Source organism: Paramormyrops kingsleyae, chromosome 10 (genome assembly GCF_048594095.1).
Source record: "Paramormyrops kingsleyae isolate MSU_618 chromosome 10, PKINGS_0.4, whole genome shotgun sequence".
Classification (NCBI taxonomy): domain Eukaryota; kingdom Metazoa; phylum Chordata; class Actinopteri; order Osteoglossiformes; family Mormyridae; genus Paramormyrops; species Paramormyrops kingsleyae.
The window spans coordinates 2,921,454-2,946,672 of NC_132806.1; the positions used below are offsets into that span (position 1 = coordinate 2,921,454).

The 25,219-nt window shown below is 43.9% G+C and overlaps 1 protein-coding gene across 1 annotated transcript in view; it reads left to right on the forward strand.

Moving 5' to 3' along the window:
* Positions 1-1,589: 1,589 nt before the first annotated feature.
* LOC111851979 (mitogen-activated protein kinase kinase kinase 11) overlaps positions 1,590-25,219 on the forward strand; it is a 40,031-nt gene continuing 16,401 nt past the window's right edge. Inside the window, exons 1-2 of the mRNA XM_023827387.2 lie at positions 1,590-3,831; positions 21,075-21,255. Coding sequence (XP_023683155.2) covers positions 3,075-3,831; positions 21,075-21,255 — 938 coding nt within the window. The 5' untranslated portion in view covers positions 1,590-3,074. The remainder of the gene's footprint in view (positions 3,832-21,074; positions 21,256-25,219) is intronic.

Here is a 25,219-nt window from a genome sequence, read left to right on the forward strand (position 1 = left end):
CCTGCTGAGATCATAGCGTTTGGCATTAACTAGCTTGCAGAGTCGTGGATCGCTGGTGCAGAAGCAGCAGTAAACATTGCAGCTGGAGGTGAAATGTGGAGACACTCATTCACTTCTGTGTTCAGTAGAAAGCCCACTAGCTTGTCTTTGCGCTAATAACTGCTCTGTTGGAGGTAAAGATCTAACATGTAGCAGTAGTCAAGTGTAATAACAAGGTACTTTGTAATCTGATTTTCTGCGAGAAATAAGTAAGCATAATTCTTTTCTTTTTTTTCAACAACAGAAATACATGTAATCAAAATGGTAAAAAAAAAGCTTTTAGGATCAAAAAAAGTTAAAAGGAGGGATCCTCCTTTTGACAAGAACAACCATTCTAGCTACATAATAATATCCAGTATACATAATATGAATAGCAAATAATTCCACACGTGAATGGATCTTGCAATATTATTTATTTGTTGTTGCTCAGTTGAAAAGTCTTATTATGCACCATGTCAAGTATTTCTCAAAAATGATTAAGGCATTATTTAATCCATCAAAACACTCCTATTGCATCATAAAATATAGACCTAGCACTTAATAGCAGCCTTTTCTACATGGCGGTATCATGGTAATACTCTGTGTTTCATGCTGCCTGCAAATACAGGGAGTAGTCTAACAAATGTCTCACCATTCATAAGATATTTGACTCTAAATCATTATTACCAAACAAGTTCAACACAATATCATATTTAGCATAACACAGATGTTTGTGCTCATTAAGGTACATGACCAGGCTTGTTTGTGAACTGCCCATCACATCTTAACTGCTTCAGATCATAGTACATGCAGGGTTGCCAACTCTCATGCATCTGCCGTGCCACTCACACTTTTAGATTGTCACGCTCACACGAGAGACACAAAATCTATTTTTCATTATAAACCTAAAATTACCTACACCAGAAGCGTTGGGGTACTTTCAAAACCCTGCAAAACATTTACAATGTAAATAAACTGTTACATACATGTAAAGGCATATGCATGTGTGTGCAAACTTGTCTCGAATTGATCCTACATGTTAGTGAAGGCTAATTATCTCTCATTGAAGAAATTTTCAAATAGCTACTTTTAGTGTGAATGGAAACTTTTGCTTTTCCTATCGACACCGCCTCTCAACTGTAGCCGAACCTCAAAGTTTCTGAACAAAGGGGCCTTGGCTCAGCTGCGTAGAAAACAAAAACAACTGCATCCTTCCTGTAGAATAGATGAGTCAGCAATATGCTGTACTGAGACTGGAGGGGGGGGGGGGAGTGGGACATGGGCCAATATAAGAGTATGCCTGTAGATGGAATATAAAAAGGCATTTTCTCACCCTCACTGAAGAGTAAGGTGTTCAAAGTGTTGTAATATTCAAAACAGACTACGTGAGACTGTATTAAACAAAACTGTGGTAAAATGAGAACACTGACTCCTGGTGGACAACGGGAGCTATAGCGAATCGAAGCCTAGCGCTTTACCTGCTTTTCAATAGTGTTGAAAAAGACGTTAAAACTTATGTGTGAAATGTATTTTAAAAATAACTTTCGAAGTATGTCTTTTAAATTTCTGTTCAGAAACCACACAATCGACAGTAACAAACGATGACCAAGTGTTCTGAGTATTTACAGTAAAATATCATCAAAACAACTAAATTTGACTTTATATGAAAAAATAATATGCTAATATAATATATAAAAAGAATGATACCCGCGTTTACATATACTGTTGTTGCTATATACATGTATTCTGTCATTTCGCGACAGTCGTGTCACTATTGTGCTGTAGCACGGTGTTTCGCTTTTGCTCGAATTATTTCCGCGAATTTTGCGCGTCAGCTGGCCTTTGCACGGCGCGCTACACTAATGCGCAGAGACATGGAATAGACGCTCCTCTTGAAGCTTGTCATTTGATTCTTTTCCTGTTGGAAAAAAAAGTAAAGTTAGTAAAGCCCAACCCCCATTTTGAGTGTAAGCGCGGACGTAGAGTGGTTCGAGATGTGGACGGGGCAGGAGGGGACGGCGAGAGGCGTTGTATCGGCGGCGTAGGGGATGGTGCTGTCGCGATTTCGGGATACTTATAAAATGAAGACTCAAGCGTCAAGTGCCGAGTGAGCTGTGGACCAAAGGGACGAAATCGATTTTCACCGATAAAATCACAGAGCGGGGAAACCTAGTTCTTCCTGTTTAAAACTGAATCTATAATCTACTTATTTATGGAAAGATGTGAAACTTCTAGCATAGAAAAACTACTGCTGCTTATCGACGGGAGCAAAGGAACGCGTTTTAGTAATATTACCCTGGATGCGGAATCTTTTAATGGGAAATACGCATCAATCTTCAGTTTGTGGACCTAAGGAGAAGAGTCACGGTTACGGCTGGGCTGAATACTCTTTTCCTGCTATTCTTCTCCACTTCTTTGCACTTCCTGCTTGTGATGACCGCGGTACCGAACGGCTAAAAATACAGCGACAGCGGCAGCTCCAAAGACTCACATTGGGTTGTTTTCATGGGCTTACTATAAGTGACTTATTTTTCTTGGTTAGGATTTGGGGTGGTGCAGTGAAACCCTCCAGAAAGAAATGTTGTAGTATCGATATTCTCGGTTTCAGTCGCGACTGTAGACTAATTGTCAATTTAAAATTATGTAATTCAGCGCAAAGGATGTTTCTCGAAAGAACATTTAGTGTGTAAATTATGATGCCATTTAAACCGTGTCAGGAGATTTACTAAATATCTGTGTTTATGCGCTGCCACGTTCGTTTTTATGTGTTACTTTCTCTTGACAAATGCTATGTGGTATCTAAACGTGCGCGTTCAGTTCTCTGAGTCTGAGTCTGACATGCTTTTTTTTCATTAAATGCTCATTTATACGTCCCTGATGGGCACGTTAAGTGACGTGGAAAGGGACGTGGTACTGAATGGTGCTTCATGTACCATATTCTAATATAGAGCCTTTTGGATCTCATAACTACTCTTGCTGAAAGGGACGGGGTACTGGATGGTGCTTCATGTACTATATTATCATATAGTGCCTTTCGGATCCCATAACTACGTACAATGGAGCCACTGAAGAACATTTTCGTCCGGCGCCCACTGTCACACTGGAAAGGTGTGGAGCAGTCTGAGCAGGGCAGCTTCACCAACCCAGTGTGGACAGCCCTGTTTGATTATGAGGCCGCCGGCAAGGACGAGCTGACGCTGCGCAAGGGCGACCTGGTGGAGGTGCTGTCTCTGGACTCTGAGGTCTCGGGGGATGAAGGGTGGTGGGCAGGGAAGGTGAACAATAAAGTGGGCATATTTCCATCCAATTATGTGTCGCTGAAGCCGAGCACGTACGGGAAACGGGCCGGCCCCGCTGTGGTGGGAGAGCTAAGCCCGGCCGTGGTGGGCCATTTGGAGCCGGATGAGGTCGATTTCAGTGAGCTGTGCTTGGAGGAGGTGATCGGGGTGGGTGGCTTCGGCAAAGTGTACCGCGGCACCTGGAGAGGTGGCCTGGTGGCAGTGAAGGCAGCTCGCCAGGACCCGGACGAGGACATCAGCGTCACGGCCCAGAACGTGCGGCAAGAGGCCCGGCTCTTCGCCATGCTCACCCACCCCAACATCATCACCCTCAAGGGGGTGTGCTTGCAGGAGCCCAACCTGTGCCTGATCATGGAGTATGCTTCTGGTGGCCCCCTGAGCCGGGCCCTGGCCGGCCGGCGCATCCCCCCACACGTGCTGGTGAACTGGGCAGTGCAGATCGCCCGGGGCATGCTCTACCTGCACAGCGAGACCATAGTGCCGGTGATCCACCGCGACCTCAAGTCCAACAACAGTAAGCTGGGCAGGGGGAATTGTAATTAATGATTAAATCAGGGGCCTTGCATGGCGTTCTGCTTTTCTGTATGCGTATGTATGAATTCACACTGAATTCTAGAGTCCAGTATTACAGGTATTATGACAGGCTGTCAAAAGTCATATTCATAATTAAATTAGTTCTGTAAGGAAGCTAAAAGGTTTAAGAAGGCTTTTTGAATAGGTATGATTGAGTCATTTTTTGGGTGTGCGACATGTTATTTCTGTTCTGTATGTTTGATGGTGAATGTTTGGCTATATGTCTGTGAATTGAAGGCGTTGTGCGTGAATGTACGCCATTAAATCGCACTGGATCTGCTTGCTTCAGGTATTTATGGGTCTTTAGCATAGAATGATACTTTATTGATCCCCAAACCTGCTCTCTATGTGACAGACACACACACACACACACACACACACACACACACGCACGCACATACAGAGGTTTGTACTTATATCTTTGTGGGGACTCTCCATTCATTTCCATGGGGAAAACTTTAATCCCAAAGTAACAACCTTAACCCCTACCCAGCCCTAACCTTAACTGTAAGTAACCAAACAAATAATGAAACTATTGCCATTTTTAGTTTTTTGATTGCATTCACAGATCTTTGTGGGGACCTGAGAAATGTACCCTACAATGTGAAAATAACAGGTTTTTATTACATTTTTGGGAAGATTGTAACACACTATAATATAAACATAGTACACACACACACACACACACACACACACAAATCACTGCAAAGGGCACCCACCTTCAGCATACAGGGAACTGGGGCTTCCAGAGGCTGACAGCGCACAGATAAAGGCCTGGCTCACCGAGGAACCACAGCTGGACCAAAGACGATATACAGCTCTGGAAAAAAATAAGAAACCACAGGTCTGGAAAAAAATGAGACCATTTTTAGTTTCACTTATTTCTCAATTTATGCGTGTGCGTCTTGGAATAATACATTTTCTTTTGCAAACTGCAGCCTGGTTCTTCTCTGTTTCTCATTAATGAAGCGCTTCTTCCTCGCTTTATGGGATTTCAGTCCTGCTTCTAGGAGCCTGATACAAACTGTCCTAGCAGTGCACTTCACACCTGCACTTAATGTTTCCCATTTCTATTGGATATGTTCCTACAATTCATAAGGAACTGTCAGATAAGTTAATGGTCGTCTCTGGCATTAGAAAGTCGCTTCTGCCCTTTTCCTGGCTGGTTATTGGTTATTCCCAGTGTCTCCTGTTTCACATTGTTCTCATGTACTGAGGTCTGAGAAATTAAAAAAATATAGAGTGCTCTATTATTTTTTTCCAGAGCTGTATATCTCATGTATATTATATATCCAATTGCATACATTTGTGTGGAACTGTCATAATTACAGTCTGCGCTGTTCAAATGAATATTGATATAGCTTTGAAATGCCAGTTCTAGTTGTAAATGGTAAAGCAGACGTCCTTTATACAAAACTGAAGTAACTGGTAGAGCTGCAGTGATGTCAGCCAGTGATGGATACTGTGTAACTAGCTGTGACTAGGGGGCAAAATCCTCCCTGTCTGCCTTAAGGTCTCTCTGGACTGTCCAGGTCAGGTGTTTATGTGCTTAGATTTGCACTACTTTAGTCAATTCTTGCATAAATTAGTCCTTGGTAGGTTATAGCTATTATACAGTAAATTTTTGAGTGTCCTTGTTTTTAGAAGGCTGAGGATGGGGCTTTTTAACACATGTCCTTGAAATTGTAGCGATTTGTTAAAATATAACTATTGTTTTGCTGTCAGTCTTCATTACCTTAGAGACTTGAGGGGAGGCACTTTGCTGGGAAAAACATTGTTTTGCAGGGAAGGGGGACAAAACATGAACGTATAGCTTGTATGTGCAGCTCAGGAATGGGATCCCTCCCTCCCCCTTGCCTGCTGTGAGATACCATCACTTTTGCCTCCTTACATTTTTTTATTGTTTCTTAATGTTGGCAGCAGACATGTCGCTACTTGCATCTCGCACTGTTGCACTAGTGAGTAATATCCTGTTGTTTAGTTTTTTGTCACAAATTGCAAAATGTCGTTGGGCTCTTTTGAAAGGATGTGCCCAGCTCAGCTGCTGCTGTCCTTATGCATTAAGCAGTGCTGCAGTTAAAAGTATGCTTGTCTCTGTAAAATAGCTAGACTCTGCTTTTTAGCCAAAGGGTGTCACGAGCCTTAATGGCTGGGAAGCCCTTGAAAGCGCGAGTTTATGGTGGACATACAGTAGGTAGTTAGTCATTTTTGAAACAAGTGTCCATAATGACCCAGGTATTTTTTTTCTTACTGACTATTAAGCTACTTTAGGTTCACAGTTGCATAGTATAAAAATATAAAAGTATGAAAGCTGTATTGTAACAGCTGAAGTTCCTTCTCGAGCTCCCAAAGTGATTTCAGCCTGACTATCATACAGGAACTGAATTCACTCCTTGCTCTGGGTGTTTTTATTTTTTTTTCTGTTGGCCTCCTACGGTGACTGAAGATTTCGATAGCTTAGATTCCTAAAAACAGCACCATTCTGGAGGGGAGTGGCTTCCGGTCAAAGCAGCCACAGTCCTGAGGGGGTTTCAGTGTGCGCGCACTCGTGTGTGTGTGTGCGTGTGTGTGTGACCTGCATGCAGGAGGGTGTTGGATCTGTGCCGGCGACCGGAACTGGAATTCCGGTGAGAGTAAACACAGTTCTGGATGGAGGGGGAGGATGCTCCAGGGGCCGGGTTCGGACACACACACACACACACACACATACATATTAATTGGATGAGAAAAGAATCCAGCTCTTTGCTTAATACTGCTTTTTCACACTAGAACCTCTCATTTCCCTAAATTTACATCAGTCGTAGCTTGTCTTGTTGTAATACCTCTGTTCTATGGACTCCATTTCGATATGCTGAAGCCTAACATGACTGAGCATCGTGCTGAATCCCAAAGCACTCCCAAAGGGAGTGTTTTTCTGACTTAAGATATAGTGTCAGACATCTTGCACTTTAGATGGTCGTCACCATCAAAGAATATAAAGGCCCATTGAGTATGACTGTGTGAGACAAAATCAGACAGAGAGTGTGGGTTCGGGTGCTTTTCCAGGGCGCTGGCTGCTTGTGTTTGCACTCTGGCGTCCCAGCGGCTGATAACGGCCTCGGCGTGCCTGACATATGCAGTGTTTGCCTGTATTTTGGAAGCGTCTCCAGACTGCATCCAGAGATGGCTCAGACATATAAGAAGGCCAGGTAGGCTGTGGCAGGCATAGAGAATGTCTGGGGGAGTCGGGGGGGAAGACTGTGCTCACAGAGGACTGCGATCCATCCTGCTACACCGCTGCCTGAAGCCCTATTTCTACATAGAACGTGACTCTATGCAAGAGTTCAGATGCAAAGGTTAAATTCACCACCTATGCAGCAACAATAGCTTAAAAATAAGCAACTTTGAATTCCAGCTATCCTCTTATCCCACTCAGGCTCATGGGTGGGGCAGCAGAGGGCACAATGCTGGGGAACACCCGATTTGATGCCAGTGTATCACAGGACATACTGGGCTGGAACACCCAATTTGATGCCAGTGAATCACAGGGCATACAGGGCTGGAGTACCCAATTTGATGCCAGTGTATCATAGGGCATACAGGGCTGGAACACCCAATTTGATGCCAGTGTATCACAGGGCATACAGGGCTGGAACACCCAATTTGATGCCAGTGAATCACAGGGCATACAGGGCTGGAGTACCCAATTTGATGCCAGTGTATCACAGGGCATACAGGGCTGGAACACCCAATTTGATGCCAGTGAATCACAGGGCATACAGGGCTGGAGTACCCAATTTGATGCCAGTGAATCACAGGGCATACAGGGCTGGAGTACCCAATTTGATGCCAGTGAATCACAGGGCATACAGGGCTGGAACACCCAATTTGATGCCAGTGAATCACAGGGCATACAGGGCTGGAACACCGAATTTGATACCAGTGTATCACAGGGCATACAGGGCTGGAACATCCAATTTGATGCCAGTGTATCACAGGGCGTACAGAGCTGGAATACCCAATTTGATGCCAGTGAATCACAGGGCATACAGGGCTGGAGTACCCAATTTGATGCCAGTGAATCACAGGGCATACAGGGCTGGAACACCCAATTTGATGCCAGTGTATCACAGGGCATACAGGGCTGGAACACCCAATTTGATGCCAGTGAATCACAGGGCATACAGGGCTGGAACACCCAATTTGATGCCAGTGAATCACAGGGCATACAGGGCTGGAACACCCAATTTGATGCCAGCTATGTAGCTTCACCTTGCTTGGTGTTGATTCTGGGAACGCTGAGTAAACCTTCCCCAGATGACTTCAGGGGTCTGGATGCTTCATAATGTTAATCAGAAATATATCTGGGCCCGAGACCATTTAGTGCTTTTTACACAAGTTATAATATTTTAAATACAGTCCTGTGATGCACAGGAAGCCAATGCAGTGAATTAAGTGCAGTAAGGATGCTGGCGGCAGCATTCTGGATGAGCTGCAGCTGCAGCTGTCTGATTGATTTTTTGGCAAGATCTGTGAAGACACTGTAACAATAATCTAGTCTGATAAAAATAAATGCATGAACAAGCTTTTCTGTATCTTGTTTTGAAATCCTTTAATTCAGGAATTCTTTAATCCTTGCAGTGTTTTTAAGGTGGTAATAGGCTGATTTTGTAATTGTGTTTATGTGGTTGTTGAAATTAAGGTTGGAATCCAGAACTAAAAGTCTACACTGTTTTCTGGCTTGATTTGTAGGTTTCAGTGTCATTGATTCAAGGTGAGCAATGGCTTTCAGTCTTTCTTTTTTGGGGCTAAGAAAAATTATTTTAGTTTTCTCTGTATTCAGTTGTAGAAAATTCTGGTACATCCATTCATTGAATTGTTCAATACACGTATTCAGTGAATCTAAGGGACTATAATCACATGGTGACACTGTGATGTAGAATTGTGTGTCATCTGTATAATTATGGTAAGAGATGTTATAATGTTTCATAATGTGGCAAGGGGGAGCATGCAGATGTTAAATAGTAGAGGCCCAAGAATGGATACTTGAGGAACTCCACATGTGATTTTTGTTTGCTCAGATTCATAATTACCTATTGACACAATCTTGTAAATATGTCCCTATCTTGTAAATATGATTCAAACCACTTTAACATGGTCCCACTCATTTTTCTAGTCTGTCTAGCAGCACTGACATCCAGTAATACCAAAACTGTGAATTTTGATTCATCACTGCTTAGATGTGTGTCATTTAGGACAAGTGCAGTATTGGTGCTGCGGTGTGGTTGAAATCCACACTAGTGGTGGTAAGGAGCATGTGCTGATTACAGCACACACACAACAAACCACCTCAGGGATGAGAACCTGAGTGCAGCAGGTGCTACCTCAGCACCAAACTCGTCCTCTGGAACAGTGTGAGTTTCTTCCAGTGGCTGGAGTACCAATCCTGCCACCAACCCCCAAATTTTCCCTGCCTTACTCAAGGGTCCAACAGAGTAGAGTCACTCCACCCATTCACGTAATTTAAACCAGCAACATTTCAATTGCTGGCACAGATCCCTAGCCTTAGAGGCTGGATTCGAACCGACAACCCTGGAGGTGGGAAGCATCAGCAATACCCAGGGAGTCACCCTCACTGTTCTCTTATCATTATCACACAGATCCCAGTGCACTGGTCCCAGTGATAAATACATCCAGAATGCATTGCATTACATGTCCAGTATTGAAAGGGTTGGCATCAAAGCAGTTGGTTACCAGTAAGCTGACCACTCATCCAGGTTGCTTCTGGACAGTCTGATTTTCCAGCCCTCGGTTCAGACTGCTGTTTCACACCCTCCTTTTAGCCCTCCTGTCCTCCTTTGTCCTTCCCTCCTACCTCCCCATCAACAACTAGTGCCACTCTCTCCCACCCCCGGTCACACAAAAAATGTGTTGCCCCCACACACACATACTACGGAAGCTGAGAACAGCCATGCTTGCAAGTATTTATTTATGCCGTTCTATTGAGACAACAAGATATTTTTCAGTCAATATACCATTTACGGCAATATACTCTATATGCATAATATTACGTCCCCACATTTTCGAGCCTTAGTCCTCCTTTTTGGACACAGTCATGGTAAAATGTAATGTATAGTGATGCTGGTTAACTTTGAGTAGAGTAGTTATTCTTTCAACTGGAAAGGGCGCCTTTACTCCTCTGTCACCCTAACAGCTGACTGGAAGCGTGTGAGTGCAGTCACCCGCTCTGCCGGTGTTACCCTTTATCAAAGGAGAAGAGATTGACATTATGTTCCGTGCCTCCATTGTGGAGGCGGCTGACCGGAGCTGTGGCCGTAAGGTAGTCGGTGCCTGTCGCGGCGGCAATCCGCGAACCCGCTGGTGGACACCAGTGGTGAGGGATGCCGTCAAGCTGAAGAAGGAGTCCTATCGGGCCTATTTAGCCTGTGGGACTCCAGAGGCAGCTGACGGGTACCGGCAGGCCAAGCGGGATGCGGCTTCGGCGGTCGCTGAGGCAAAAACTCGGGTTTGGGAGGAGTTTGGTGAGGCCATGGAAAACGACTTCCGGACGGCTTCGAGGCGATTCTGGTCCACCATCCGGCGGCTCCGGGTGGGAAAGCGGTGCAACATCAACACTGTTTATGGTGGGGATGGGGTGCTGCTGACCTCAACCCGGGACGTTTTGGGTCGGTGGAAGGAATACTTCGAAGACCTCCTCAATCCCACCGACACGCCTTCCGATGTGGAAGCAGAGTATGGGGACTTGGGTGTGGACTCCCCTATCTCGGGGGCGGAGGTCGCTGAGGTGACTCAGAGTAGAGCCGCTGCTCCTCCGCATTGAGAGGAGTCAGATGAGGTGGCTCGGGCATCTGATTAGGATGCCTCCTGGGCGCCTCCCTGGTGAGGTGTTCCGGGCATGTCCCACTGGGAGGAGGCCCCGGGGAAGACCCAGGACACGCTGGAGGGACTATGTCTGGGATCCCCCCAGAGGAGCTGGATGAAGTGGCCGGGGAGAGGGAAGTCTGGGTTTCCCTGCTGAGACTGCTGCCCCCGCGACCCGACCTCGGATAAGCGGGAGAAAATGGATGGATGGATGGCATTATGAATCAGATTGACATTATGAAACCCCATGTAAGCTCTATAATGTTTGCATTAGTCCTGGTTGTTTTGATTGTTTAAGCTGTTACTAATACTTTTGCAAGGTCGGGCAGTGTTTGGGTGCACTTGTGATATGTCTGGAACAGTTAGGAAAGCCTTCCTCTGGTTCCTGTTTGAGGGTATGCCAGCTTACTGGCAGCTCAGTAGACTGTGGGCAAGACTGCAGCACATGCTGTGGCTCTGTGTATTTAATTAGGTGGGGCTCCCAGCTTTGGGAACACCTTTAGATACAAACCATCCCCAGCATGAACATTTAACTTTTTAAAATACCAGTCCAAGCACCCAGAGGTAGAAAGTTAACCTTCCAAGGGTTATTTTGTTACAATTTATGCAGGTTTATCTTTACTGAAGGATGTAATGCTAAATTCATTCGTCTTAATTCTGAGACTTGGAGCTACTGTTGGTTCCCATAGGGGCAAAATGATCAGCTGGCTTTTCTATATACAATAAGCGGTTAAAAGTGAAAAGTCAAGGCAACCCAGATTCTTTAGATCGAATGTGGACATTTCCTCAAGCCTGCAGCCTGTGTACCCTGGAATGTCATAGATCATCATGAAGCTGTACTCAGCATGATGGGCAGTGTGCAGTGATTCAATCTGCTATCGATACTCAACACGATGGACAGTGTGTAGTGATTCCATTTTCCATTGATTTTAAAGCCATATTTCTCCCATCTTTAATATGTTGAGTATGTTTCTGCTGCACTCAGTGTTTAATAAACACTGACAATCATGCACCATATCACATTGCTCATGAAATATCTGTCTTTGCTGATTGGTTAAGCATCTCTCAATAATTAATGACGTTTGCATGGTAACCCCCTCTGTCATCTCTCTTGACTCCACTGGTGGCTTAAAAGACTTGGCATAGTTTAAATGCATTTAAGGAATTCTAAGCATTTCTCCCACTTTTAAAGGTGTTTTCCCCTTTGCTTTAATTGGTGACCAGTCAAAGAGCTCGGAGTACCTGCATGCAGAGCATTGTGGTTATGGCTGCTGGGCAGTCAGACACACACACACACACACACACACATATATATGCAGCTGTGAGTGAGGCATGGGGTCTGAGCACAGTGTCGGGCATTTATCTGGTGCTGGAAACGTGGCATGTTACATGGGCAAAAGTTTGCATTTCAGCTGAGCTCTGTGTTTTGGGCCTGTGTGAGGAAATGGGAATAGAGAGAGAGGAGCCGCAGAAAGCTGGAGAGCAGGCTTACACATCACACAGAAAGCCAGAGAGCACGCTTACACATCACACACACAGAAAGCCGGAGAGCACGCTTACACGTCACACACACCGAAAGCCGGAGAGCACGCTTACACATCACACACACAGAAAGCCGGAGAGCACGCTTACACATCACACAGAAAGCCAGAGAGCACGCTTACACATCACACACACAGAAAGCCGGAGAGCACGCTTACATGTCACACACACAGAAAGCCGGAGAGCACGCTTACACATCACACACAGAAAGCTGGAGAGCACGCTTACACGTCACACACAGAAAGCCGGAGAGCATGCTTACACATCACATACACAGAAAGGCGGAGAGCACGCTTACACATCACACACACAGAAAGGCGGAGAGCACGCTTACACATCACACACACAGAAAGCCGGAGAGCACGCTTACACATCACACAGAAAGCTGGAGAGCACGCTTACACGTCACACACAGAAAGCCGGAGAGCATGCTTACACATCACATACACAGAAAGGCGGAGAGCACGCTTACACATCACACACACAGAAAGGCGGAGAGCACGCTTACACATCACACACACAGAAAGGCGGAGAGCACGCTTACACATCACACACACAGAAAAGCGGAGAGCACGCTTACGCATCACACACACAGAAAAGCGGAGAGCACGCTTACACATTACACACACAGAAAGGCGGAGAGCATGCTTATACATCACACACACAGAAAGCTGGAGAGCACGCTTACATGTCACACACACACCAGAGCCTTCTGCGATTGCTTTAGCCTTGTGAATCATATGTAAAGAGAGGAGGGAAAAAAAAGAGTAAGCTTCATTGTTTAATAGGCAGGTTCCTACCACAGGGCTGCTTGCATTGGGCCTTCCATCTGCAGGCGCCAGCAGCATGTGCTTTGTGGAGGAGCCCAGCCGTCACAAATGTGCTCCCTTCTGTATAATAGCCATGCTTTTGGCAGCACAGGCTATAATAACTATGTGTAGCATGAGAATTTGCCTCGATGCGTCCCTCTCTCTCTCCCGCTGTCCGTGGAGAGGCTGCCGGGTTGTCTGATGGGCCGTGTCGCTGCCGTTCTCGGGACAAAGCTGCCCTTTTTCCTGGGAAAGCCCCCACCCCTGTTGGAATTCTGCCCTCGCCTACGGCAGGGAGATGCAGGCTCGCAGCACACGGCTCTTCAGCTCCTCCAGCCAGCCTGTGTCACTGCGAACTGGGCAGAAAACGCCCCACAGAGCTACACATCAGCCTTCTTCATATTCACATTGCTTATTTTGGTCTCTATTCCTCACAGCAACAGCATGATTTCTGCTCTAACTGAGCGTATAATTACCCACATCTTTGACTTCCTGCAAGGTTCAAAGTAAGAAAAAAAGTTTTAAAGCATATTGGTATATTTATGGATATGGTGCAATAAAATTTGATAACATTGCATGATGTCTGAGGTCCTTTTATGAAAACATTGGACAAAATGGTCAAGTCTAACTATCCTAAAATCTACAGTACTTAGTGGTATAAATGAGCCATTAGGTGACAGTCATCATGACAGCACAGTTTTTAAATTATGTTCAGCAAGGAGATTGTGCTTTAAGTGGTATTTAGGGTGTACCTTTGTCTCATTTACTACATTAGACTTATATGTTTTACTTTATCTTTTGTTCTTAACAATTTCTGCCTTTCTGTCATGCAGTGGTACAGGTGACTGTATGTGTGTCTTTGGGCATTTCCTGCATCGCGCTGTACCAGGGCCAGACCGGGGGGGGCACCTCACCTTGCTAATCTGTGGAAGAGGCTTCAGCAAGACACTGGATAAGCAGCTACTGAACAGGCGGGGGACTACTGGTTATATATTTATTATTTAGTGATGGTATGTTCTAGGGGTGGCACGGTTCACAAAACCCACGGTTCGGTTTGTATCACGGTTTTAGGGTCTCGGTTTTGTACGGTTCTTGTTATTTTTTCTTTTAATCTTTAATACTCCAGAAATGTACTTCAGCATATGATATATAGCTTAATTATCCACAATTTAGGATACAGTATTAAAAAAGTTATATCATGTAATCATGCATAAACTGAATTTGACTTGACTTAAAGCACATTATTAAAATTATTAAACATTATTAATCCCAGAACAGTAATAAAATAAAAGTCTTGCCTTAACATAAATGCTAAAAGAATAGATCGCTTTAATCGCTATTACAGTTGGGTATGGGCACGCGGTCTTATTTAGAAAACATACAAAAAGAGACGCATATAATGTTTAATCATTCGTTTTGTATTTGTCCGGTCCACGGGGTTAATTTAATTGGGGATCGTTAAAATGATAGATCACCTATCTTGATTAAGCCTGATTCGGTTCGTTTCACGTTATATATATATATAACGTGAAAAAAAATGGTATTAATTATATGGAATGTTCTTGAGTAATCGATAAAATCAGTTTCTGTGTATGTACAAGACATGAATCCGTAATAGTGCAAAATATGTCCAGTTGATATGTCTAGTATGATCATCTGGCAATAGCCTGTAGGTCTGTTTGGTCAGACACTGTGCAATAAACAGAATTTTTAGGAACATGGCAAATGTTCACATTGCAGCATGGAAGCAGGCTCAACTGTTATAACGCTGACCGGGGAAGCAGAGGCGAGGAGACCTAGGACCGGGGGAATGCGGGGTTTAATGAGCAAAAGGAACACAGACGAGCGGTAAAGCAGAATTACAATATATAATGACCGGACTGGAGAAAGAAACGGAAACGCGGACTAAATATAATGGAGTAATGACAAATTTGACAACAATCAGGAACAGCTGGTAAACACGGGGAATCCACACAGGGTTAACGAGGGGGCGTGGCACACGGAAAGAGCGGACGATCGAGGCATGACACTCACTGGAGTGCTTTGTCACAGATAACTTAATTTTCTTTAACAAAGTGCCTAACCGCACATTAAATAAAGTCACACAACAAAGGCGCACAACAGTGTTCAGATGTTGTGCTATCGGTTGGCTGAAATTTAAACGTTTTCTTCAGAGACAGGGTGGTAACGCTGAAAACAGGAGCTAAACGCAGCAAACGAAAGGCTACCGGAAATTACTTAGCTGGCTGAACTTTTACCGGAACTACGTCACACCACTCTGTGCATATAGCCTATTCTTTCACGCGAAAGGGAAACACACTGACGTCACATACGGGGCACGAGGCTACATTGCGCATGTCATGAACCGTCGAACCGTGCGACGCATGCATGCTCCGAACCGAGACAAGCGAACCGAACGGTTCGGTTTTTTTTCATGAACCGTGCCATCCCTAGTATGTTCCCTCTCTATCGATGAAGTTGAAATGAAATTAAATGAAATAATTTCTCTAGTAAACTCTAATAAACAAGCACTTAATGCTTGTATCAATATGTGTAGGTTAGTTATTTTTTAATGACAGTTAAAACAACGTTTTTTTAGTGGTTGCTAAAATAAGTCCTCAACAGTTTGTCCATCTCCAGTGCTTCACTGAACAACTGCACTGTACTCAGTCTAACTGTGTGTGTGACTCAGTCTAACTGTGTGTGTGACCCCCTTCCAAATACGAAACCCAACAACACGGGATCAGTACATTTTCAGTCCTACTCAGTCTTCCATAATGGTAAAATGACGCATGTCATGTACACCTAGCTGATATCAATGTACTGAAAAAAGGGGGGTGAGGCCTCTCCCCCCACCCTTCTCACTGGAGCTGTGTCAAAAAGTTATCGCTTATGTTACTAGGTCACCGGTGGATAGATTAACGGGTATACCTTACCGTTTAGTTCCCATTCCCGCATGACACCATAACGGTAAAATAAGCGATATATAATCAGGCTTCAGTGTGTATATGAATGGGGTGTAAGGGAGCGCAACAGATGCGTCATCAGTCCCCCCCCCCCCCCATCTAGCAATATGCCTGCTCTGTTTAGCTACCCCATTTTCTTTTCCTTGGAAAATACCCAAGTAAGTTCATTTTATTAGAGCTTTATAAGAATGTCTGATAAATGACAAAGAAATATAACCTGCTAGTGCCGTTCAGCAGCTGAATTCCATAATAAGTACATGGGCAAGGGGAATGGAAGGGGCAGCAATCGGGCCTTTGGGTCAGTCAGCCGTTGGATTAGATGATTGGGTGGATAGGTGCTTTTTTGTCATGACAGCAAACATTTTGGCATGTCGAGCCATCAATGGTTGGTCTGTCTGTCTCTGTCTGTCTGTCTGTGTGTCTGTCTTTCCATCCATCCGTCTGTCCAAACAATTTGTCCAAAAGTAATGAACATACAAAGCAGTGAGCATCTCGGTCTGGGTGGGGAACTGGCTGAGGAACACACTCACCTCTTCCTATGTCTGATATGTCTCGTTCTTGGGGCTGCCGTGGGTCACATTCGTTGGACTTGGAGTAAGTGTCTTGCTCTTCACAGTGATGCACCAGCTGTCTGCCTCCATTGATCACCTTTGTTAATCTTTCGGCAAGAATAGAGGTTCCATGTCTGGAGCATATCTTATTGAAAAGTGCATTGCAGTGTTTGTCATTTCCTCAGGCCACAAGCCTGGGCCACAGGAAAAGCATTGTGGTTAATGTCAATACATGTTTTCAAGCAGTGCTGCATTGAAGCATTTCTCCAAAGCAACCTAAACTGTCTGCTGGTATCCTGACCTCCAGAAGATACTGAATATTGATGCTTCAGAATTTTAAAATGTAGTATCTCACTCAGAACCTTATCGGGGAGGATGTGCACTAATACGACAGTCACATTCAGTGCTTCTGTGCACTAATACGACAGTCACATTCAGTGCTTCTGTGCACTAATACGACAGTCACATTCAGTGCTTCTGTGCACTAATACGACAGTCACATTCAGTGCTTCTGTGCACTAATACGACAGTCACATTCAGTTCTTCTGCTGGTTTAGCAGTTAGATCTTCTACTAGAAACATTTGCTTACTATAGGGTGTTACTGTGTTACTGAATGAAACATTTCACTTCTGCACATGATCATTTGATTCCACATTTTTGTTTATATGTAATTATGTATGCAAGTTTGGGTAGTTTTCATTAAATATTGAAGTCCTTCTGAAGGTTTTATGACATTTTATGAAGGATGAAAGGTTTACATTCTTCCTTGAAGTGCCATGTTAGGTGACACACTGATCACTGTGCATGCTTGCTGTGCGATTGGCGGGGCTTCCCCCAGCTACTAGAGCGTGGGTGCATATCTTAAGCAGTTGCTCACAGAACTGGTTTTGTTTCCGGATTCTGAATATTGGAACTAAATTTCTAGGTTGGTCATTGGATACTCTGCAACCAAGGTTTAAAATAAAGAGAAATTAAATAATTTTCATAAAGGAAATTTTACTTTATATAAGAAAATAATAAAAGCCTGACACCTTAAATCCCTGTGAATGCAGCACAGACAGATGTGCAGTGTCTTTTTGATACTTTTGAGTGATATAGTGCTGTGGGTCTGTGTGAGGCTGTTCAGTGCCTCAGGCTGCTCTGTGTGGCCCCTCACTGTGTCTTTGTGAGGCTGTTCAGTGCTTCAGGCTGCTCTCTGTGGCCCCTCTCTGTGTCTTTGTGAGGCTGTTCAGTGCTTCAGGCTGCTCTCTGTGGCCCCTCTCTGTCTGTGTGAGGCTATTCAGGGCCTCTGGCTGTTCTCTGTGGCCCCTCTGTGTCTGTGTGAGGCTGCTCTCTGTGGCCCCTCTCTGTCTGTGTGAGGCTATTCAGGGCCTCTGGCTGTTCTCTGTGGCCCCTCTGTGTCTGTGTGAGGCTGTTCTCTGTGGCCCCTCTCTGTCTGTGTGAGGCTATTCAGGGCCTCTGGCTGTCCTGCATGCTTTCCTCCCTGAATAGCTCGGGTCCCTATGCTACATTCCATTCTGTAGTCAATGGCAGTGTCACCGAACAAGTGGACAAAATGCAGGATGTGAGCTGTGCTACCAGTGTGAGGGAGAGAGGAGGATCACACTGAAATGCTCCTCAGTGGGAGTCGTAAGCGGGAATTAAACAGATGCCTGAAAGCAAAACAACTAAATAAAGTCACAGAGCTACTTACACAGGAAGGCACAGATTTCAGATCTCTGTGCCCAGTAACACAACAGCTCCAACACCGTCGTGAAATTTGTGGAGGACACAGTTATGGTAGGTCTGGACTCAACAAAATAACTACTGCAGTAACAGACACACCGCATAAGGTTTTCCTGGACATGTAAATCACTGAAGTTATTAACGGCCAAATGGTAGTAGCTAATGAAAAATGAAATTGATATGATGGGAGGGATATAAAATAAACTGGACAACAGGAAGGTTCACAAGACCTCACTGGATGTCTGCTTCCCATTCTGATTGAGGATGAGTTCCGATAGCAGAGCGCTAGACCCAGTATGTGGTGGCATGCTGGCTCCATGGGTTACATGCCCAGAGGTAGGGGTTGGAACCTCACCCCTGCCCTGCGTGGGTGCAGTTTGCATGCTCTCCCTGTGCTCTATAGCTTTCCCTATGAAGTCTAAAGACAATTCAGGTAGGCTCTGAAATTCCCTGTAGTGTGTGATCTTGTCCTTGTATGGACTGTAGGGGTGGCACGGTTCACAAAACCCACGGTTCGGTTTGTATCACGGTTTTAGGGTCACGGTTTTCGGTTCTGTACGGTTCTTGTTATTTTTTCTTTTAATCTTTAACACTCCAGAAATGTACTTCAGCATATGATATATAGTTTAATTATCCACAATTTAGGATACAGTATTAAAAAAGTTATATCATGTAATCATGCATAAACTGAATTTGACTTGACTTAAAGCACATTATTAAAATTATTAAACATTATTAATCCCAGAACAGTAATAAAATAAAAGACGCATATAATGTTTAATCATTCGTTTTGTATTTGTCCGGTCCACGGGGTTAATTGGGGATCGTTAAAATGATAGATCACCTATCTTGATTAAGCCTGATTCGGTTATATAACGTGAAAAAAATTGGTATTAATTATATTGAATGTTGTTGAGTAATCGATAAAATCAGTTTCTGTGTATGTACAAGACATCAATCTGTAATAGTGCAAAATATGTCCAGTTGATATGTCTAGTATGATCATCTGGCAATAGCCTGTAGGTCTGTGTGGTCAGACACTGTGCAATAAACAGAATTTTTAGGAACATGGCAAATGTTCACATTGCAGCATGGAAGCAGGCTTACTGTTACAACGCTGACCGGGGAAGCAGAGGCGAGGAGACCTAGGATCGGGGGAATGCGGGGTTTAATGAGCAAAAGGAACACAGACGAGCGGTAAAGCAGAATTACAATATAATGACCGGACTGGAGAAAGAAACGGAAACGCGGACTAAATACAATGAAGTAATGACAAATTTGACAACAATCGGGAACAGCTGGTAAACACGGGGAATCCACACAGGGTTAACGAGGGGGCGTGGCACACGGAAAGACCGGACGATCGAGGCATGACACTCACTGGAGTGCTTTGTCACAGATAACTTAATTTTCTTTAACAAAGTGCCTAACCGCACATTAAATAAAGTCACACAACAAAGGCGCACAACAGTGTTCAGATGTTGTGCTATCGGTTGGCTGAAATTTAAACGTTTTCTTCAGAGACAGGGTGGTAACGCCGAAAACGCGAGCTAAACGCAGCAAACGAAAGGCTACCTGAAATTACTTAGCTGGCTGAACTTTTACCGGAACTACATCACACCGCTCTGTGCATATAGCCTATTCTTTCGCGCGAAAGGGAAACACACTGACGTCACATACGGGGCACGAGGCTACATTGCGCATGTCATGAACCGTCGAACCGTGCGACGCATGCATGCTCCGAACCGAGACAAGCGAACCGAACGGTTCGGTTTTTTTTCATGAACCGTGCCATCCCTAATGGACTGACATCCCACAATGGGTGTTTCCATGCCATCCGCCCTGCAGTGCCTGGATGGGCACCACAGACCCCAAATCCAGCTTAGGACAAGCTACTATATGATTGCTGGATAAACCAAACATGCAGTCACCAGTGGCTTTATATATTATAATGAAGCTTTTGATTTTTGATGTTTATAGTAATTTGTTCACATGGTTGTTTGTGATGTTTCTCTAATTCCACAATCAGTGTGCCACCATAATATGTAGGCTAATTTAGTTTGAGCCTGAGTGGCCCCAAGAGAGAGGCGGGTCAGACAGTAGCACCGAAATGTTAAACATCACCAAACAACTTCTGCTGGTGGAAACTTTTGTCTTTTCCACCATTTCACTGTATCTGAAGCCACAGCAGTTCACACTTTTTTTTTTCTCGGTGTGCTTCATTTTTATTGTGGTTGACTACTTACCAGTGAAGTAGAGAAAGCATCATGCAGCATTAAGCGTAGCTGACAGTGAACTGACAGGCCAAACTGCCAAAAAATGCTTCCACTTTTTATTTTCATCGTTCAGCAATAAGGGCGGCAAAGAGTATTACTAATTTTGTTTGAGAGACTGATCTGATTAATCTCGGCTGGTGAGGGGGATGGGGTGGAAGAGGAACTGAAAGACCCACGAGTTCTGGTTTGTGTGTTTGTCTGCCGGTTGCTGTGGCAACGTGTTGCTGTCGTTGGCTGCCTGTCAGTTGTTTGCGCAGGATCTCCTAGTTGTCCTTAGTCTGCAGCCCAATGAATGGAATGTCGCCCTGGTCTCATTATTTTGCAAGGGTGGATTTATGTACTCAGATGCCACCTGTGAATTGCTTACCAATGTTACTCTGTTGGTCGGTCAGATGGCAAGTTCCTCACTCTTGCTTTCTGTTTGTGTCTCTCCTACCATCCCTGGGAACATAGTCCTCCTGGCTGAGCCCATCGAGAATGAATGCGTAGAAAGTAAGACCCTGAAGATCACAGACTTTGGACTGGCACGCGAGTGGCACAAAACCACCAAAATGAGCACAGCGGGCACCTACGCATGGATGGCACCGGAGGTGATCAAGACGTCCACCTTCTCCAAAGGCAGCGATGTGTGGAGGTAAGACATGTTCATGCCGTTTAATCATGCTGGAAGTCCTGCTGGAGTTGCACAACTCCACTTAAATGTTACTAAACCTCTCATCCCACGTGTGTGACCTTACATCCCCCAGGCTACGCACAGAGACTCTACAGAGGAGAGCAGGTGCTAGATTCAGAACAGAGTGATCATGTTTAGGAGAAAACAGGATTTTCAGTTAACAACGCATGTTCAGTTAAAGTTTAAAGGTTTTTAAAGCATGCTTTCTCTCACTGGACACACTCCTCAGGTGTATAATAGCAAATTACAAAATCAAACTCCAATACTTGTGACCAGATCTGAATGCAGAGCTACGCTGGCACTGAGGAAAGCAGAGAAAATAGAGTTCCAGCAAATTCACACATCATCACAAAAGTTCTTTCAAGCCAGTGTACAGATTTTTTGATTTTTTTTAATTTTTAGATCAGTTTACTGTTTATTTGTATGTCAAGTGATAAATATGTCAGCTGTTCCTGGTAGAGTAAACCAGTCTTATGCATGTCACAGCCATGCTGAGCTGAGAGCATATAGAGTATGTTCTCTAGTTAGGGTGCCGTCCCAGTGCCACCTACACTTTGAGTCAAGTGAGAACAGGTGAGCAGCTGGCTAAGGAAAACACCTGCTTAGTCATCTGTGCTCGTCCTCTCTGCAGTTTATTAAAATGGAAAGCAGTTGTGTTATATGTTAAAAAGCAAGATCCAACGTTTTATCTTGCGTAAGAATGCTTGATGCTTGATTCTTCTCCAGAATTGTCAACTAGGTAGAACACAGAACAGTGAGGAATTGAACTTGTTAGGTCCTGTGCCTAAAATGATGTATGTACTGATATTGTGTTTTAAGGCAATTTAGTTAGGGAGCTGTACTTTATCTCTGTTGTGATTTTTTGTGAATAAACAGAGGATGGATTTGAAAGTTCATGGTTCCATTTTGTGTGATGGACTGTACAAATAAAGGCAGACCTATAAACAGAGGCTCTTCCTAGTCACTTGTCCTGGGACAGATTCAGAGTATGTATGCAGGTCTGGATGACTGGCAAACAGCTGAAGTTCAGCAGTGGTTTGTTTGCTCTAAAGGCCTGATTCCATCTTACATGCTGGTTTTTCAATGTCACTCTGGTGTTGCTGTTGGGAACTGAGCTCTGTGTACAGCGTGTCTGAAATTATTATACCATTGTAATGTTTTAAATATCGCTAGAACAAATAGACAAAATGAATTACTGTTTTTTGTTGTACTAAGGGCAATATACTAAGCTTGTTTCTACTTATGTTATAGAACATTGTTTGACATCTAGTTTGCAGATAACAGCAAACCATGAGAAAACCACTTCTGGTGTTATTGTGCAGGTTGAAGAATAATGCCAAACATTTAGTTATGATGTGAATGTCTCTGTCTTGTCAGCCAGTGAGAAACAGTTATTGGCTCATGCTAAGACAAAACTGGAGAGTTAAAAAATATTACCACCAAACTGTGAAAAAAGCAGTGAATGATGTGAACAAAGAAATAACACAAACCAAAGGAAAAGGATTGAAGAACATTATTGCCTGGGGCAAATGTCAACTGAACCAGATTCTCATTAGATATCCCTTACTAAGCAGTTCAGAAGTGTTCATCAGTGCAGGTGTGTCAGGTGTGAAACGTGACAAGAGATGCAGAATCCTTAGATTGCTGGGCGAAGTCAGGAAGTCTAGTCTCAGGCAAGCTCTCAATTAAGCACACATAAAGCAACATATAAAGTGGATCAGAGAAAAATTATGAACTGACTTTAGTAAAGTGATTTTTGCTGATGGATAAAGGGTAATGCTGGATGGCCCAGATGGGTGGTGTGATAGGGAAGCTCCTGCAAGCCGGAAGCGACAACAGGGAGGTGGTGAGATTATGACCTAAGCTGGGATTGGCAGCGGTAAAGGCACTGGGTCATTCAGAGTTAATGATGGGGTGAAGCTGAACGGTGTGAACTGCTGCACATGACCGGAAGGCACATTCTACACACGGTACAGGAGTCCCAAAGCCGAACTGCTTGGTCATGCTAGGCAGTGCCCATGCTTCGCATGCTTCTGGAGTACAGGCTTCCTAACTCGAAAAAGGTTCTCTGCAAGCAAGCTGATGACTTGGCCACCATCTTCACCCGACCTGCGAAACATGTGGTCGCAGGTGAAACGAACTTTACAAAGGGAGGAAGAAAAGCAACCCAAGAGTACTTCAGGCTGGGGATACCACTCAAAGTGCAGTGAAGTGCAGTGAGCTGTCACTGCAGAAACCATCAACACTAGTTCTATGGATGAATCATTATTATGATTGCTGAGAAAAAAGGTTATTATATAAATATGTAAAAGTGTTTGTTTCTTCTTCCTGGATAGTGAAAACTCTTATATTGTATTTCTGTTTATACATTTTGCATATGGTTGCACAATCCTACCCATTCAGACAGTAAAACATGCCTTGCATAATAACATCAGACAGCCATTTTTGCATTTTTTTGTTTAACTCTGATCTTCAAAAAATATTATTGTAGACAGTCTTTTTAATATATATAGTTGACCAGTTTGATCAAGGTATTCGAAAATATTTCAAATGATTACATTTGCATAATAATTTCAGACACACTGTAGTTTATGACCTGCCAGTGACGTGTCTGCTGCCTCACAGTGGAACTTTTCTTTCTTATTGTCATGTTTGTTATCTTGCACTGCTGTTTACGATGGAGAAAAGCACCTCAATGAAGTAGTACTGTAGCAGCAGTAATCTGAGCAGGTCTTATCATGGTCAGACTTAAGTGGAACACACTTAACTGACTGCGAAACCACATTGTGATGGAGACTTAAAACTCAAATATGATTGAAAGCACTGTGTGCAGACTATGGATGTGCAACTCCATCACTGAGGCGATGCGATAGACATCTCAACGGTCGGATGCATTAAAGATACATATGAAGTAAATACAAACCCCATTTCCAGAAAAGTTAGGACACTTTCTAAAAATGCAATGAAAAATAAAATCTGTAGTTTGGTACTTCACTTGAACCTTACATAAACAGGCAAAAGGACAAAGAAAAGATTTTCAATGTTTTCACAGACAAACTTAATTCTATTTGTTACATATAAATAAATTTAGAAATTGATGCCTGCAACACACCCCAGAAAAGTTGGGAAAGAGGCAAGTTTACCACTGGCTCACATCCCCATTTCTTTTAATTATACTTCTCAATCATTTGCTAACTGAAGAAACTAATTGTTGCAATACAAAACTTGAGTTGCTCAACAGTCCACAGTTGCCATTGTCTGATTCTCCTCTTCGTCATGTGCCAGACATTTTCAATAGGAGGCAGATCTGGGCTGCAGGCAGGCCAGTCAAGCACACGGACTCTATGTCTACGAAGCCACACTTTTGTCATTTGTGCAGAATGAGGCCTGGCATTGTCCTGCTTAAATATACATAGAGTTCCTGGGAAAAGACGTTGATTTGACATTCCAATGTAAGCCTCCGCATCAATGGTGCCTTCGCGTATATACAGACCCCCAAGCCATGCGCACACATGCACCCCCATACCATCGCAGATGCTGGTTTTTGCACTTTTCCCTGATAAGTCTGGATGGTCTTTTTCATCTTTCAAACAAGCTGAAATGTGGACTAATCTGAACACGTTTCCATTGTCTTTTGGTTCATCTCAGTTGAGCTTGGGCACAGAGAACTCGCCGGCGTTTTTGCACAAAATTGATGTATGGCTTCCTCTTTGCATAATACATTTTCAGGGAACATTCTTGATGCAGCAGCATAATGTTTAAGTGACAGTAGCATGACGGTTGCTAATGCGATGCTGCTAAGGGTTTGAAGGTCACGCACATTCAGCAGTGGTTTCCGCCCTTGGCCTTTATGCACAGAGATTTCTCCTGAATCTTTTCACGATGTTATTAACTGTAGATGATGACAGATTTAAATTCTTTGCTG